Source organism: Phocoena phocoena, chromosome 9 (genome assembly GCF_963924675.1).
Source record: "Phocoena phocoena chromosome 9, mPhoPho1.1, whole genome shotgun sequence".
NCBI lineage: Eukaryota > Metazoa > Chordata > Mammalia > Artiodactyla > Phocoenidae > Phocoena > Phocoena phocoena.
Window position 1 is genome coordinate 100,961,311 of NC_089227.1, and position 17,763 is coordinate 100,979,073.

Here is a 17,763-nt window from a genome sequence, read left to right on the forward strand (position 1 = left end):
TTTTTTTTTTTTCCTTTTTCAAATTTTTGTGTTAAATAGAAGACTAGAGAGTTAGATTAGAGTTCCTGCTACATGATCCTAGTATGTTTACATGATTCTTTGTGGCTTGAAACAAAGTTCTAATCAAAACTACTTCTGCTGAAGAAAAATTCAGCCTCCATTTGGGGGTATTTTTAAGCAGTTATTCACAGTTATCACAAATTGTAAGCACAAAAAAACCTGACTGAAGAAGTAGGGATGCAACAATATAATATGAAAAAATCAGTTTAAATTACCAAAACGGCTATAAAAGTTGTAGTCATAGCATACACTCTGCTCTATGAGAAGTAAGGTGTATAAAACAATTAAGTACTAACAGACCGTAGTTTCCAAAAAACCCCAAACACTCTAGGTTGAAATTTTGGTTATTACATAATTATAATGGCGTATTTAATAACAAAATTATATTGTAACATCCCTATGAACGTTTTATAAGCACCCGAGCTGCTGCAGAGCCTGGTAGCATTTGGTCAATAACTATTTTTATACTGTATTTTTTTCTCAAAATATTTACACATTTGTACAAAGTAACAGGGTTTGTTAGTTTTGCAGGTAACAGCAGCAGCTTGGCTTTCTTCTAACTTTTATTTAAAAATAGCTTCATTCACTTATTCAATAATAAATACAAAAAGTTTCTCTTATTTTACAGAAATCAAAAACTACAATAAACTGACTCATGGAATCAAGTATTTAAATGTATTTTAGTGCAAGTTATTATCCCTTAGCTCTATCCCTAAGGAAGTCATTCAGTACATTCCTTGTTCAGTGGTGTCTACTTTATTTAAAAACTTTTAAATTAGAGGGCCTGCCCCTTTTTCAGATAAGGCGGTGGCCAGCACTTTGGACGTCTCCCTTTCGCTGGTGATTTCAGTCTTACATTCACAGGAAGGCCCTCTGCCCTGGGGCGGGGCAGGGCGGCCATCGGCTCTTGCCCCAGTAAAAGTTTCTCCTTAGTGAGACTAAAGAAGCATAACGAAACAAAACCCACCCTCAAAAAGAAAAAAGAAAGAAAAGAAAAAGAAAAAAAAGTGCTGGACCATTCTGTAATTCTTTAACCTCAGCAACTTCGGGAAAGTTGCTTCGGTCGGCTTTCTCCCGTGCTCCTCTAACCTAAAGCACGGAGGAAATCAGGACTCCCAGAAGCTAGTTTCCACAAAGTCACAAAACAGAAAACAAAAACCTCTTTCCGTCTGCGAAATTCAAATGCTGTGTTGAATCGCTCCTTCCTAGGGACGGGCCGCCCTCTGAGACAGCGGGGAACGCATCAGTTCATCCACTTCCGGCAGTTCACGGCGCCACAGTGACAGGGGATCTTGTGCTGGTCGTCCTCAAAGTCAAACTTATAGTCATAGCAAAGCTGCCCACAGCAAAGACACAGTGTGAGAAAGGCCTCCCTCCGCCTGCTGCGCACAGCCAGCCCACAGACGGACGGAATTAAAGGAAGCCCTGACGCGTCAAGGGGCCGTGGGACTCAGGTGGGGAGGTGGGGGAACCTCAAGAGGAAGTCGCGGAGCTCGCTGGCCGTGCTCTTCCGGGGGATCCCGCGGGGCCCGAGGCAAGCGGGAGGCGCGGGGCCAAGGCGGAGGCGGCGAGGGCAGCCGGTGTGTCTCCACACTGCGCGCCGCGGCGCCGGGCCCGCTGCCCTGGGTGGGAAGCCCCCCATCCCCCGCCCCTTTCTTGCCGGACGGCGCAACGAGGTGGGCAGAGGTGAATCGCTCCTGCCTGAGAACACCCTTCTCCTCCCTCTTTCCTCACGTACAAGAATATTTAAAAGACGCTGCTCTATCTAGGCACAACCGCATCGTTAATATCTCAGATCAACCCTGCCGTCAGGGTGGACGGGGGTCTGCGTGATTCCCACGGTGTAAGCCTCACCCCGGGACCCCGACCCCTGAGAAACCTGACATGGCCAAGGTCCCTCTGATTCAAATACCCTGGGACACTATTTGCAGACTTCCCTTCTACACCGGAAGGGAACACACCGGTATTTACTGAGTTCTTACAGGAACTCCATGAGGAATTGTTTCTCCTTGTGCGTAAGGCGAAGTACAGGCTGGAGGGCTTACGCGGCCCACTCGGAGGGGCGCGAGCAGGGCGTGGGACTGCCGAGCCTCCATCTGTCCCCACGCCGTGACACCACCCTGGGGTCCTCACATCCTTTCTCTAATTCACTCAAGTTGGTGAGATGTGCAAAATAGGCCTCGGGGCAATTCTTGACTTAAAAAAAGCACATTCCAAAAAGAGGACCAAAAAATACAAGTATAATCTCACAGCTCTGTTCACGTAGGGCTGGGGGCTCAAACCCAGAAAAGAGCCTCAGGCGCCTGGCCCTCCCTGAAGAGGGGAGGTTCCCCACCGAACCCACACCGCGTGGCAGCCGCTTCCCAGGACACCCCGATTCCAAGCACGGAGCGTACGGCGAAACGCGTGCTCGTCACAATTGTGACAAACTCAGGAAACGTAAACAAGGCGATCAAGACTAATAAGAATCCTAACAGGCGACGTGCTGGGCCGAAGTGACCCGTGGGGCAGGGAAAGACACCCAACGAGGCCGCCAAACTGCCTAAGAAGCTGTTGGTGGAAAAGCCTGTAAGCCTGTACTGGCCCTGAGTGTGAGAGCAGCCACGGGGACCCCCAGATTTGCCGCCTACAGCCTCAGGGTGACCTCACGTGAGCCACGATGACCCCGGGGACCACGAGGCACCAATCCCGTGATATTCTCGGCCACGAGCTCGACGACGGGCATCATTTTAAAGAGAGGGTCACCGAGCCGAACGGACAGCACGGGGGTCGAGAGGAGCCCGTTCACACGAGCGACGTGGGGACGCGGAATCTGCAGGGCAAAGACTGTCGAACCATGACGTGCGGGGTGGCCGAGGCTGACCTTCCAGGAGGAGGGCCTTGCTAGCAGCGAAGGACTGCAAACCGCTGGGCAGATTACGTGCACAGAGGAGGTGAGCGCCGCCGCAGGGAGGGGCCGCACGGTGCGGCCCTGCGCTTACCTCTTCTCCCTTCTGGATCCTCCGGCTGGAGCTGATGATGATCTTGTGTCCTCGCTCGAAAGTCACCACCTCGGCCACACAGTTAGGCGCGCACGAGTGGTTGATGTACCTGCAAGCCGCCGTTTCAGAAACGACTTACTATAAGACTTTGGAAGAAGCTTTTTTAAAAAAACCTTTCAGCTCACAGGGAAAACGTTTTCTAATTACATTTCTATCTGTCCATTAATAGAACATACACGTTTTTGTTGTTGTTGGCTGCACGGCTTGTGGGATCTTAGTTCCCCGACCAGGGTCTGAACCTGGGGCCCTGGCAGTGACCACTGGACCGCCGGGGAAGTCCCACACATACAATTTTAAATAAAACTTCTCTCCATGACTGAAAGGCCCCAGTGAGCGCACTGACCCATCACACCTCCCGCTCAGACCCCGCCCCATCACGCCTCCCGCTCAGACCCCCCTCACCTTGCAGGCCCTCCCGTGAGCGTGGCATCGATCACGTGGTCGTTGTCCATGCGGAACATGTACACGCCTCGGTTCTGAAAGAGAAAGAGGTCAGAACCCCCTCTGCGTTCCCGTCCACGTGAGGGGGCGAAGCCGGACTTTTGCCGACACGCACCCCGGTCACACTCGCGGGGACAACACGCCAGCCCGTCAGGTGACGTCTACAAGCTGTGAACGGAACCAACATGTTGGCAGGTGGCCTGTGAAGCCAGGCGCATCAATCCAGCCACATCCTCGCTGACAGTAAGACCGATGGAAAAAACAGGAGGAAAATACAAAAATCCAGACGTGGCTCTGTTCGACACTGCACTCCCACCAGCGTGACGGTCCGATCCGGGCCTGCGCCGCAGCTGTCGGACGGCACAGGAGGGGTGCGCGCTCACCTGGGACTCGTAAAGCTTCTCCTTTCTGTTGGCGACTTCGTTCCGGATGATGGTCCCGATGTACTCGATGACCATGGTGTGCTTCTCGATGTCCCGAGCGGCGTACAGGCCCAGCCCCTGAGGAAACGCACGTGTACACACCTCAGAACCACTTGGCTTCCAGGGGCAACTGGCCTGCAGCCTCTCTCGCACAAAGGTACCACCCAAGCCACACTGAAGACCCCACCTGAACTCACCTGACCTTCTCACTGACCACACTCTCACCTGAACCCTGAACCCTGGACAATCTTCTCACCTACTTGTCTTTGTATCTTTTCGACACTAAACTCTTAGGGCATTTTTACAAAGTGGTACTGCTGATGGCTGGGCACTGCTCCTAACTGGCTCTCTTACCTTGTGTGCAGTATCACTCCCAGATCCCAGCAACTCAACAGGCTAATGGCTTCTACTATTTTTTTTAGCCCACCATTTCTAAAAGGACCTGACATAACAATAAGCTTACAGAACAGAAACAGGGCTAACTATAAGGGATTATTATAATTTGAGTTTCTGCATTCTCAGCTAAAACTGACCAGATCCCCACCAGACTCGGTCCTCACCAAGCACCACCTGGGAGCACACAGTACAGGGTGTGCTGTTGCTAGAAATTTTGGTATGTGAACTGAATTGACTTCTGAAAAAAACCACTTATGCAATTTATCTGTTCAACTCCAGATGAGACTCAGAGCTGAACAAACGAACACACAGAAAGAATCTGTACGGAGATGAATACAGTTTGGTGTAAGAGACAAGAAGATCAGTGGAAATGAACAGAGAATCCAAACAGACCCAGGCACACGTGAAAACTTAATGTACAGTAGTTTGGTAGTACTAAAATTCAGTTTAATATGGACGGGTTATATACATTACTAGGTTGGCCAACAAGTTCATTTGGGTTTTTCCACAACTCTTACAGAAAAACCCCAACGGACTTTTTGGCCAACCCAATACTAAATGGTGCTTCCACAACTGGTTATTCAATGGAAAAAAAAATAAATTTGTCTTAAACATAAAGAATAAAATTCCTGAAAGAAAAAAAAATCTAAGAAAGTACATATGCAATCTACAGTCTTAACCAAGAACAGAAGCTACAGAAAATTATACGCTTGACTATACAAAAATTAAAACTCTTATAGGAAAAAACATACCATACTTTCTGGTAGGTATCTTCCCCTACAAAACACCCTTTGCCTAATAGTACAAGTTCTTACAAACTGCACAACGGACAAAGGTAGTTCACAGAAGAGCAGACCCAAGTGGCAAACACGAAAAGCTGCAACCGAGGTGACACTGTCGGTCTACGCTGAATAGGCTGGCAAAAATACAGAAGGGTGGTAACACTACCAACGGGAAAACAAGAAAAACAGTCTCATACACTGCAGGAAGAAGTGGGCAATTATAGCCTTTTTAGGAAACAGGCAATGTCTGCTAAAATGAAAAGTACATGTACTTCTAACACAGAAATCTCACTTTGGGGCCTACACACCACTGAAGTGAAGTTACCAATACATGGGGATATTTGTACAAGATATCGATGGCAACACCATTTGTTGTGGGAAAGAACGGTAAACAAAATACAGGCTCACGAGCAGTGGGGTGGCTCCTTAATTACAGTTCACCAACATCACGGAGCATCACAGAGACATTCAAGAGAATGAATCGCGGCTACCTCAGTTGTTCTAGAGGGGTGTAAATATTAGTGAGAAAAGGAAGATGCAGAAAAGCGTAGATAAGACAATCCCATATTTCCACACGCACACAGATGTGTAGGTAGTGTTAAGAGAAGAGCAGGGAAAAGACACAGGACACTTACTGGGTCGTTAACATGATTACCCGGGAGGTGGATGGAAGGGAGGTGGACAGGATGGAGGAAGAAAAAAGGTGACCAAACATCAAAAACTCTCAAAAACGCTCCGGGTTAAAGATGGCAGACTGAACGCAGGTAGTTAAGAAACCCTTAACGTGACGTAAGGGAGCAAAACCAAGACTGGAGACCAGGGATGGTCAGAGTGAACGAGCTGTTTGGGAACATTTTAAACGGGGAAGGAACTGAGCGGAGGAGGAAGACACCACTGCCTCGGGTGGAATCTTTTGAGGCTCCATTTCTGAGACAACAGCAAAAAGACCAGGAAGACCCTGCATTCGTAATATGAAAGCAAAGGTATCAGATAAAAAGATCAAGAGCAGAAAGCTCAGACAGCAGATAAAGCAGAAGCAGCTCAGGACGAGGACAAGGAACCAGAAACAAGGCCACAGCAGGAGGGCAGACCCGAGACAGAAGCCTTCCCCGGCGGCGCCAGAACCGCTGCGGGCCCCACTCAGGGGCCAGGTTCAGTAAGGCTGGGGACCCCAAACCCGCAAACCCCCAGCTGATGCCGGTGCTGACGGTCTGGGGTCCACCCTGTGAGATCCCGGGTCTCAGGGATCTAATATTTGTGTACAGAGAGAAACAGAGGTAGGAATCTGCAAAAGAATAAACCGAAAACGTTTCTCAGACTGACGGCCACACTGCTTCAGGCTGAAAGGGCTCACCAGTGGGGAAAGCAATAAATAAAAATGACCCTAACCCAGGCCCATTTTGGTAAAAATTCGAAATATCAAGAATCAAGAGTAGATCCTAGAAGTTTCTACAGAAAGAAGAACGTCAGTGAATACAATGTGTAAATCAGGTTTCTGTGTGAAGGGACCACTCTGGCTCCTGAGGGGCCTGCACGGGAGGGACAGGCAGGCCTGCAGCAGTGCCTGCAGGTGAGCCGGCAGTGGATTTGGGGAAACTCTTCTGGGAGGAAAAAAGGCAGCAGGAACTGATGATGCTTTGGGGTCTGGGGTAGCGAGGCCAGCGCGCTCAGTTAGGAGATGGTGACCCTGCTCAGCGATATGAAGAGCCTGGAGGGTGACCAGCCTTTGAGACGGAGGACGCTGGCAGTGTGAGAGCTCGTAACTCCATCCTGGGACTCCAAGGGGAGATGCCACATAGACATTTGTTTCTTCAGGAAGTGTGCTTAGCCTAGAGATGGCTTTACCTGTAAGGTGTTCCACCATCTATCCATCAGAAACTACACGATGATTTCATGAAGAGAAGCTTCTGAAACTGGGCACCTTTTGAAACTATTTTCGTTTGTATTTTTCACAAGTGCCTTGAAAGAGCCCTAGTGAGCGCGCCGCGGATCCCACGTGTGGAAGATACAGCACCCCCCGCGTCCCGTGAGCCCTCATCAAGAGGTACAGAGAGGACGTCCAGAAGCCGTCCTTCCACGCGGGGGAGTAAAGCATCCGCCCTCCAAGACCGCGGACGGAGCGGCCGGCGCCCCGGGCTGACGGGGTTTCTCTCCCTGCAGCCCGCGGTCTCCTGTCTCATGTGCCGGATGCCAGCACCCTCCGAGCCCACCTCCCCTCCTCCCAGAAGCCAAGCCCCACTCACCTGAATCCGAGACCGGGCCAGGTACACGTTGGACTTCCACTCGGTTTTCATCTTGCGGTACTGCGACGACTTGGAGTGGACGAACTGCTTGCTGTAAGGTGCGCTCAGCTCCCCGGTGACTGTGCTCTGGAACGACTTGGAGGCACTGGTGCTGTTCAGGGTGTGAGGCCTGTGGGGCGACGGCGTGCCGACGGGGACACAAAGGGAGAGCGGAGACACCTCTGAGGGGCCCGGCTGGTTCATGTTCTCACTGACAGCACACACAGGGAAAGCCGCCTAGCTGGCGCGGCCGCACAGACATAGCCAGAGGCAGCGGGTTTGTAAGCAGCAGACAGACCAGGCACAGAAAACCCCTGAGAGACCTGGAACCCCCGGGCTGTACTATGTGAAGTCAAAACAAAATACCTTAACACAAACCTCTTGACGTGGGCACTCATTTTAGGTTCAGAACGGGCACAACCTGTGGGGTTGACGGCCAGGGGCAGCTCCATGAGAGGGTTCCGGCCGTATCGGAAGGTGTAGTTTTCACACGCCTCAACCCCAGGGAGCTGGAAAGAAGCAAAATAAACGAAAAATTAACTCACCTGATCAAGAGCACAGGCAATCTTGAGCCGGCCAAAGGATGGCCCAACTTGAATTCCATGAAAATAACTTGTCAACATTTTCAAAATGCTGCTAACAAGGGGCTCTGTCAAGCCACGATAACAGCAGCAGCCTGCGCTCAGAACCTGACTGCACGAGGCGCTTACCACCCTCGGGGGCCTGGGAGCACAGCTATAACTTCAGGTTAACTCCTAAAACCATTCGTGCTAAAGGTCTTTTCTAGAATATGTTTCTTGTGGACACTGTCCTCTGGAGACATGACAGATGCATATCGTTTAGGCAGGGCTCCACCAAAGAAAGCAACTGGGTACAGTACTCAGTGGCTTTCGGGGTGTCCACTGCTTCTCTGAAGAAAACCCACCAGTGACTTTTTTCTTGAGAACAATACCTTATAATCATGCAGTTTTCCAAAAGCGCTGTGTGTAGACTCACTGGCACACGTGCTTGTAACAAGCAGGCATCAGACAGTAAGGGCTCGTGAAATCCAACTGCGCTCTGGTGACCAACCCTGGGCCCCGGGCAGGAAAGTGGCCATTAACACTGGGTGGTAAGCTGCCTCTCACCAAGTGAGCACGGAGACGCCTACGACTCACCGATGCCTCGTTTTCTTTAAGAGCGACAGGAGTTCACCCCCGACAAAACCACTACCTTGAAGTGTTGTGAGAGTGACAGCCCCGTGTTAAGTAAGGTGCGTCGTGTGACAGGGGGTGGCTCTCCGGCCTCGGCCCCGGCACTCACTGATTCCGCGATCCGCGCCACCGCAGAGACGGTCAAGCCGAAGAGATCCTCCCCTTTTAAGTAGGCTGGGAAGAGCTGCAGCATTTCCGACTCTTTTCTCACACATGCCACAGGCTCCAAAATCTTATCCCAAACACCTATGTATGGACAAAAAGATATTTTTTTAAATGACAAACCTGCTCTTAGCTAAACAGAGAGGAAAACAGGATACAGTATAAAAACAAGAACGAAACGACCAACCGCTCACGAAGACTTACCAGATCCAAGTTAAAGCCCGTGGGCAGTGATCTAACAAGCCTGGTATACTACCTGCTTATTGGGTGGCAGTAGTTTTAAAGACTTTATGAAGTTTGGGGGAAAAGAATATGTTACATTAAGGAAATTAAACAGGAGAAGTGGAAAAGAAAGTTAAATATAACTGAAATTCATACAAGTAGTTAAAACTCACTTTCATGCTGGCCAAGCAGCATATTAGATTTTCAAATGACTAATCCAATTAAGTAGTATCTGTAGATATATCCTTTTCTCTCAGAGTTAAAATATGAAATTGATATTTTCATTGGAATTATCTTTAGAGCATTTTCATACTTTTTAAAAAAAAACTGCTAAACTTGATAAAAAAAAGCAGTTCTGCAGCACTTTCTACATCAATAAAAATGACAATCTAGGCTTAACCCTAGAGGCCGAAATTAAGTCTCATTTCTGGCTCTAAATCTGTTTAATATCTGATGCTCCTGAGATAAGACAATATGGCTTTAAATACAGTTCCCACCTTCCAGGTGACATTAACAAGAGGGTCCCCAATGTAAGTGACAGGCAACCTTTATCTGCAAATCATTCTCCTATTTATTTTATAAACTCTGTTGGAATAATATATATTCTGATTTAGAGTAATTCTAGCAAGTGTTTAGAAAAAGACAGCAAGGTTTGACAATACAAAGAAGTTAAGACTTGCATTTGTAAATGAAGAATCTACACCTGCTGTGATAAAATATGAAACAGACGTGAGGAAAACCATGGAAATACTGACATAAAACATTCATTAGCCTAACCCTGGAGTGACAGGCTCGGCGGAGCCTACAGACGGCGCCTCACCTTTGGGTGAGGTGTCACTTAAGACGAGATCTTCGTGGCCTTGCTCCACGATTCTGATGACGAACACGGGGCGCCCGTCCTTCTCCTCGATGGAGCACAGGTAGCGACAGCGGCGGTTGGCGTAGCGCGTGCTCCAGTACAGCCGGCTGGCTTCGTAGCCCACGGGGAAGAGTGCTTTGGGAGAGTGGAACGCTTGCATCTGCTGTGGCAGCAGCTGGCCGATCGTGTGGAAGATGAGGCTTCCCACACGGAAGGTGTGGTCACGCTCTCCCCGCTGCACGATGCTGGCAATCTGTCGTACCTCATCACGCTGCACGTAGACCCTCCTGAAGACGGCAAAGTAACTTAATTCCTGCTCGTGAATTCCCTTTGGTTTGTGCATGGGACAAAGCATAGTTTTATCTTTAAAAAACATGCATTGTGCTTTAATGGCGCAAGTAAAGTGATAAATGTTGGTGCATCGAAATCTGTGACACCCGCTGGTGGCCCCCATCTTATGGCAGAAGACACATTTCATCTGCAGGCCTCTCCTCAGGGCTAGCTCCACGTTTATTAAGGCACCAGCCTGGGTCTCGTACACCTCCGTGGACCACAGGGCACAATTCAAATGGACCCACAGGTCCAAGTCAAGGTTGAGCAGCCTCGCCGGTCCGTCTGTCAATCCATCGCCTTCTTCGTGACAGAAGCAACACTTCCGATAGTCTTTGGGCACAGGATCGGGTTTCAGGGAAGTGCCCAGGTTCTTCAGAAACTCGTCAATTTCATCTTCACAGGGGGGTCTGAAGGTCCCCTTGGGGATCACGATGTGAACGCTCCACTTCTTCCACTTCATCCCCCTCCACTTTTTAGTGATGGGCCTACAGTCTTCAAACCCACCGTGGACAGTCCGTAGCCGAGGCTTTAGCTTGACCGTCACCTTAAGCTCATCTGGCTTTGCCTCCACTTTGGCTGCTTCCAAAGCAGGAGGGAAAGTGATGGGCGGTGACGCTGGGGGCGAAGCTTTTTCCTGGAGCTGTGGCAGACAGTGCACGTCTAAAGTGGAGATGTTGTTACTGTACTGATGAAATGCTCTGGAAGGCGTCTCTTTTATAGGCGAGTGTGGCAATGAAGGAACAGACTCCTGCACAAAAAAAAAGAAACACGAGAAAGAGTTAATTCCAAAGCCCCCAAGGCAATTCTTGCTACAACAAGAAGCCAAGCAGCAGGGTTCCATCAGCAGGGTGTTTGGCTCTGGGTCTGTAAGTAAGAGGACTGGCGCATGGCGGAGGTCAGTGCTGCGTGCCCGTGGTGCTCCCGTCTCGACAGAGAGAGAGTGTGTTCTCTGCAAAGTTCTAACGCTGGAGGGTATTCTGCTCCTAAAACTTTTCATGTCACTGGAGCTAATTTAATTTACAAAACGGAACAGCTTTTTGTTAAACCAAGTAAGAACTCCGGATCATAATTTTCTATGAGCTCGCCCCACCCGCTGAAATTCCTGTTTGTTAATCTTAGGCTTAATTAATTGGCGTAAGTGTGAAAGATGGGGAAGAAGTCCCCTGTCAACAAACAAATCATATTTAACTTTTCTCAGAGGTTGCCCGGCTCCCATCCAACTGCTGAAAGGGCTGAGCTGAGACAGAAGTTCCATTCGTTTCTTTTAAGATACAAAGTGTCGTCATTAGCAAATCAACAGCGAACCCACCTTCTCATGCACCCCACCCTACACAGCTCTGAAAAAAGACGCGCCTCACAGGAAATCCAGAAGCAGGCAGACACTGCACACAGACTCACGAGATTATGTGGTGGGGAAAAAAATTCCTTCTCTCATCTAGGCTGATATATTTTAAAGTATAAATTTATTTGGAAAGTAGCTTGAATTTTATTACACTGGGCGCTACTGCCTTTTTAAGAAAATAAGAATCTCCAGAACATTCTTCTGAGAAAGACGCAAGAGCAATGATGTGGAGGGAGGAGAGACTATCACAGCATGGGAAAAACTTCCTTCAGCACCAACGGTTAAAAACGTATCGTCCACATCAGCTACACACCCAAAGATACACTTAAATCACACAAAAAACAGACCTTTTCCAACCTGGTACAAGACAGATACTTTTCCCCCCAAAATACATGAATAGACCTGAATTGTGGTTGTGAACAGGTTTTCCCATTGGGACAAGATCACTAAAGCAATACTTTATAGTTGTGATTAAATTAAGGTATTTGTAATTAAATAAATAAAATTACAGATTTTAATAGTAGTGTTTTATTCACTTCTGACCTGTTACGACATAGTTCAAATCTGCCCACTCTTGCTGAATAAGCTCAAGTTACTTAGTTTGCAGTAACGGCCTGGACCAAGCACTCCTTCCCAACCCGGGGAGCATCTGCTCAGACTCCCCGGGGGGAGCTCTGGGTGAGGGAAGCGGACACACCCCCAAAACACAGGCGCCACTCAACGCAGACTGCTGACTGAAACTGTCCCCGTCTTACCTTGCTTTCTGAGGTTTTTGCTTGTGCAGCTGATGAATAGAGAATAAAGCAGTTGTTACTACAGAAGACAATGTCCTTCTCCGCTCTGCTGGAGCTGTCTCGGGAGCCCTGAAAAGCAAAGAGAAAGGTGTGGGGAGCTCGACAAGTCGGGATCTAATAAGAACAAGATCTGCACGGGGCTGGGTCTGTTCTGTTCAAAGTGAAAGCAGCAATCCTAAAAGCAGTACAAAGGTAACTACGAGCCAGTATTTAGCATATAATAATTTAGCCACAGAGAAACTACACTTGCAGAAATAAACTTTACTTTCCATATTTCACTGTTTAAAACTAATGCGGCTCTCATCGGACCCACTGAACAGGCTGCTGTAGCTACTTGGTTTTAAGCTCAAGCACGTGGAAACATATGCCGATGGCGACCGCTGCAGGAGGCGTCCGTGGAGCCCCAGAAGCGACTCCTCCCGACGCAGGAGCAGGCGCTGCCCAGGCAGGGCGGGGGCGGGCGGAGACCCGGGGGTCAGGGGAGGGATGCGCGAGTACCTTGCTCACAAAGGCCGGGTCTCTGGCCGGCTTCCTCACGCCGTGGCCCAGAACGACGACATGACAGTGGCAGCACCACTGTGGCCTGAGAGCCGCACTTTCTGTGACACCGTGACTAGTGCCCGCGCACCCAGAAAGGCCTAGAGACAAAAGGTGTTCATTAGCGACTAAAGCCGACCACTAACAACAGGGGTCCGGGGTGCAAAGCTGTATGCACCGACTGACTGCAATACGGCTCATTTAATTTACCACACGTTAGTCTTTAGTAATGGATAAAAATCTTATTTTCTAAGCAGTGGTTACGGGGCATCTATTACGTGCATGACGCTGGGGTACAGAGAAAGGAAGCTATCCTCACACGGCTGGGACAATACACTGGGCTGTGAGAAGTGCGGAGGGCAACTGGGATGCGCGGAGGGTCGTCTCCAGTCTCAGTGCAGAGTGAGGAGGGGGAGAGGGAATACTTTTGCTCCAGGGTGAAGAGGGTACGAAATCTCTTATGAAAGATGAAGAGGTATGTGAACGAGAGTCTTCAATGAGCGTGATTTGGAAAGTTGAAGAGGGATGAAGAAGTTCCAGGGCCAAAATAAAAAAGCGAGCAAGGACGCAGCCTGGAAAGCGTGTGGCGATCTCAGAGCACGTCGCTCGCGTGGCCATGAAGGCAGAAGGGAGAAGCAGGGAGAAAGCAAGGGTGACAGAGCAGCCAGAGGCCGAGAGTTCAAACCCAACACGAGCAACTGTCAGCGTGGCTCAAGGGCGAGACGTGGGGAGAGGCTGGGCTCTAAGAGCAGGTGAGGACGGAAACAAGACAGCCAAGAAACTGGGGAGCGAAGAGGCGGGAGAGCGGGGTGAGGGGGAGGCCAGACGGGAAGATGGGGAGGGAAGGGACGCCACACAGGTGCGAGGAACGGGCCCACCTTTCAGTGACGGGGAAGGTGTGAGCGCACCTACAGAAGAGAGGGGCCCCGGAGGTGCCGCAGAAGGAAAGGGACCAGGAACACGGGCAGAGACGGCGGCCTCGTCTGCACAGTGTGACACAGCGCTAAGTGGGAGGGGAGGCTCAGGCCGCAGGAGAGCAAACGCGGCTCAAGGGTAAGCAGAGCGCTGACAAGAGGGTGTGACGTAGGCCCCAGGCACTAAAGGTCCAGTCACACCTCAGAAGACAACCCCCCGGGTGGGGGGGGAGGTGGGTAAGTCACCAAGGACTGCGTGCCAACACGTGACCTGTTACTCCCCTAAAATCAAAGCGAGATCTTAAAGAGAAGCGGCGTAACTTTTGAATCAAGAACGAATCTGGGGTCAACAAACTGGAAACCAGCTCACCATTGCTTGCTGGAGGGAAGGGCACAGTAGGCTGCTTCAGGTGGTAAGAGCTGGCTAGTCTGGGAGGGTTTGCAGATCCTGGTGGAGGCCCACGAAGAAATAAACGCTGTCGATACTCCAAACCTGGGTTTACTCTGTGGCTACTGACCAAACCCACGGATGGAACATCTGGAGCATTACTAACCTCGTAGCTGTTAGGGATCCGAACGTGGAGGAGGTCGGAGAACGCAGCCACAACACTGCTAATGTTCTAGAACAAAACGGCAAATGCTGCATTACCCGCCCAGAAGCCCACAGAGAACCACGGAAGAACAGCTCACGTTAGGATAAATGCTATCCGCGGTGCACTGCCTCAAGCAAACCCAACCATCTTTACTTAGACTTAAGAGCCTCGGGGGGGTAGAAAGGGTTTTCATGAGCCAATACCCAAACAAAGCTTCCATATACAGAAATTCTCATACAGGGATTCCAATTAATGTTAAATATTTGAGAGAACGTTAAACTATCTTAGACATTTCAATTCAAGGAATGAGTTAAACCTTGTCATGGTTTTTACAGCTGGTCAGAAGCTTCCTTCAAGGGGACCCCCCCCCAGCTCTGGGCAGAAGTCTGACACAGTCCACGAGAACACACCACTGCTATGTTCTGCTGATGACCAAAAGGCCCTGTCAACAGGCTATGAGTCTGGTTGCCAACGAAACATCATCAAGAATTAAGAGTATGAAGAAACCCTCAGCCACGTACTAGTGTTTGATATGAGCAGCTGCTTCCTGAACACAGTGCTTCTGGAAAACTTTCACTGTTGACAAAGCTCTTCACTGCTTAATTTTCTACGTGTAAATAGCTATCAACTCTCTGAAGAGCTCTTACCATTATACATTCTTTACCAAAACAATGAGATCTCTGACTTCAATTTGCCCTTTCTGTCTTGACTGAGGCCGAGATCAATTTCTAGTACTCACAGCAGCGTAGATGTCTGAAGGGACTGCTAAGCCAAGCCCTAACTTTAATCTTTATCCGCGATGACCCAGCTGTACGTGTCATCGTGAGCCATCTGACACTCCTTTAGGAATGGGTAATATTCTACAACGTCCAACAGCCAGTCCATCTTTACCTCAGCAGCTGTAGGATGCAGAGTGATTGCCACAGATATGAGACCCGATCGGGGACCATTTGGGGATGCACCAAAAGGTGACGTGAAAAATAAAGTGCCCGGCTCAGTTTTGATGTCATTCCTTCTAGATTCCAACCCTTAAAAAAGGAAGAATGAGTTGAGTGTTAACAGCTTTTCTAAACATTCGTATCAGCCAACCCCCGCACTGCACTGCGCCCCCTACCTTTCCCGGTGCCGCTCGGGAGGATTGGAATGATGGGGGATGGCACGGGCTCCGGAGGCTCCTCTTTGACCAGGGACAGGTCTGGGTATCTGCTCACTTCCATGCCGACCACACTCTCAGGAGAGGACGAGGGCACAACACTGTCAGGGGTGTCCCGGTCACCCCCATGGTCCTGTGTCCTGGGAGCAGAATAAATACACATCAGCAGGCGCAAGGCTGCCGCTGGGGGCTTCCCGCACCAGCCCAGCCCTGTCTACGTGTGTGACCTTTGGACAGTGACAATAACCTGAGAAGCCAAAGATTCAGTTCAGGGCCAAACAGGAAATCTCTTGGGAAAAAAATAAGAAATATGTTTAACTATAAAGTAATTTAAATGGTATGTTTCCTTCTGACTAAAGCTTTAGCATCCAAGTTTAAAGACCTGCCAAAGGAGGAAGACGTTCAGATTATAACACAGCATAGAAAGAATGGATACTCACACCTTTGCAAAGCTCCAGATCACTGAGACTAGGGAACACTCCTGTAGCTGAAAAAGGAAAGAGCAGTCCACCACACACCCAGGCTCGCGCGCACAGACGGGAACACCGGCCACTATGGCTTCAGCAGTCCACCACACACACAGGCCCACGCGCACAGACGGGAACACCGGCCACTATGGCTTCAGGAGTCCACCACACACCCAGGCCCGCGCGCACAGACGGGAACACCGGCCACTATGGCTTCAGCAGTCCACCATACACCCAGGCCCACGCGCACAGACGGGAACACTGGCCACTATGGCTTCATAGGCCTTCATTTCTCTTAACTGACAAAGTGAAGTGCAAAAAGGAAGAGACTGGTCTAGTCCAAGAAGCTAAAGGTTACAAAGGCAAATGGGGCTGTAGGGCGAGTGTGGTCTTGGGCTAAACGTTGCACGGCAGCTCGAGAACCTGGGGTCTCACACCCCCCCACCCCAGAGGAGACGCCGTCAGGCTGAAGGAAGGCTGTGAGAAGCAGCATTAACAGGAGACCCGAGAGAGGCTTCCAAGAGGTCCCTGTGAGACCCCGGAGCGGGCGGCCCCGACACGCACACTCGGGAGGCCGCCTCCCGCAGCTGCCCCTGAGTGACAACTCCGGCACGAATCTAGCGGTAAGGTCCAGGAGAAACAAAGAGCTGGGTTCTAACTTTGGACAAGTCACTTCCCCGTGGTCCGCAGTCTTCTCGTTTATACAGTAAAGGGTCTTAGTCCAATGGCGTCTTATCAAAGAGCGGGTGGTTAGCAGATTTTCCAAGAAGAGAGAATAATTTGATGAGCTATATATATAAGAACCTCCCCTGGATCTAACTGGCTGGGTTGTGACTATCTACTAGGAGAAGCTGATTTTCCCTCATCAGAATCCTGGGGCTAGAGAACTGACACAAAGGAGTTACAAACTGTGGACAGGACAGCCCTTAAATTCTCTTCCACAAAAGCATGCTCTGCTCTGTGACTGCCGCTCTTTTATTCTGACATCTGCAAACGTCAATAAACCCAGTAAATCACATTAACAGCTTATAAAGGGCAATGATCTTTGAAATATTTTGCATGGAGAGTCCCAATGCCTTAATGTCTATTCGATTATTATTACTTGTTGAACCTCCTATATCATATGAGATTTCTAAAGTGCACAAATGAATTCTTTTTAATAGTAAGAATGTTTTATAAACTTTAAATTCTGCAGAAAATTATTCACCAAATTTCACCTTTTAAGTGTTTTTACATGCTTTTCCTACAGACATTATGCTATAAACAAACACATAATACGTTTTTAAATAAATGAAATAACTAAAAAAATACTTGAGAAAAAGGAACTTCTACCTTAATTCCTCCTGATTATTATGAGGCGGTGTTGGGAGTGAAGCAGGAACGTCCACTGTCTTTGGGCCTTGAGCAATCGCTCTGGCCAACAAGTCATCGTGTGGTCTGAACGGCAGGTGAAACGGCTTAGGTCCTAGGCTTTTGGTAACTGGAAGAGCAAAAACACAAAACCATAAATCAGTCAAAACTGGTAATGGGTAAACTTTACAGTCCAACTGCCATTTCACCACGCACAGCCGGCAAACTCCTCAAAGGTACAAGACTTGGAGGCTTGGCATCCTACCTTCATGGCTCACTAAAACTCCAGCTTTTCCAGCAAGTTCTTCAGTTGTTGCAAAACCATTTGCCATCTTCGGACAAGCCATAGGAGGTGGTGTAGGAGGAAGAGAGGCAGGGGGTGTTGGAGGATTACTTAAATTATTCTGCTGCAGGAGACCA

The 17,763-nt window shown here is 49.3% G+C and overlaps 1 protein-coding gene across 1 annotated transcript in view; it reads right to left on the reverse strand.

Annotated features, from left to right (window-relative positions):
- Positions 1–1,303: 1,303 nt before the first annotated feature.
- KMT2C (lysine methyltransferase 2C) overlaps positions 1,304–17,763 on the reverse strand; it is a 291,349-nt gene continuing 274,889 nt past the window's right edge. The window contains exons 45-59 of the mRNA XM_065883694.1: positions 17,609–17,750; positions 17,326–17,473; positions 15,488–15,666; positions 15,265–15,401; positions 14,151–14,400; positions 12,828–12,967; positions 12,291–12,398; positions 9,822–10,941; positions 8,727–8,863; positions 7,791–7,933; positions 7,386–7,554; positions 3,926–4,042; positions 3,504–3,577; positions 3,042–3,150; positions 1,304–1,396 (exon numbers count right to left, since the gene is read on the reverse strand). Coding sequence (XP_065739766.1) covers positions 1,304–1,396; positions 3,042–3,150; positions 3,504–3,577; positions 3,926–4,042; positions 7,386–7,554; positions 7,791–7,933; positions 8,727–8,863; positions 9,822–10,941; positions 12,291–12,398; positions 12,828–12,967; positions 14,151–14,400; positions 15,265–15,401; positions 15,488–15,666; positions 17,326–17,473; positions 17,609–17,750 — 3,066 coding nt within the window. The remainder of the gene's footprint in view (positions 1,397–3,041; positions 3,151–3,503; positions 3,578–3,925; positions 4,043–7,385; positions 7,555–7,790; positions 7,934–8,726; positions 8,864–9,821; positions 10,942–12,290; positions 12,399–12,827; positions 12,968–14,150; positions 14,401–15,264; positions 15,402–15,487; positions 15,667–17,325; positions 17,474–17,608; positions 17,751–17,763) is intronic.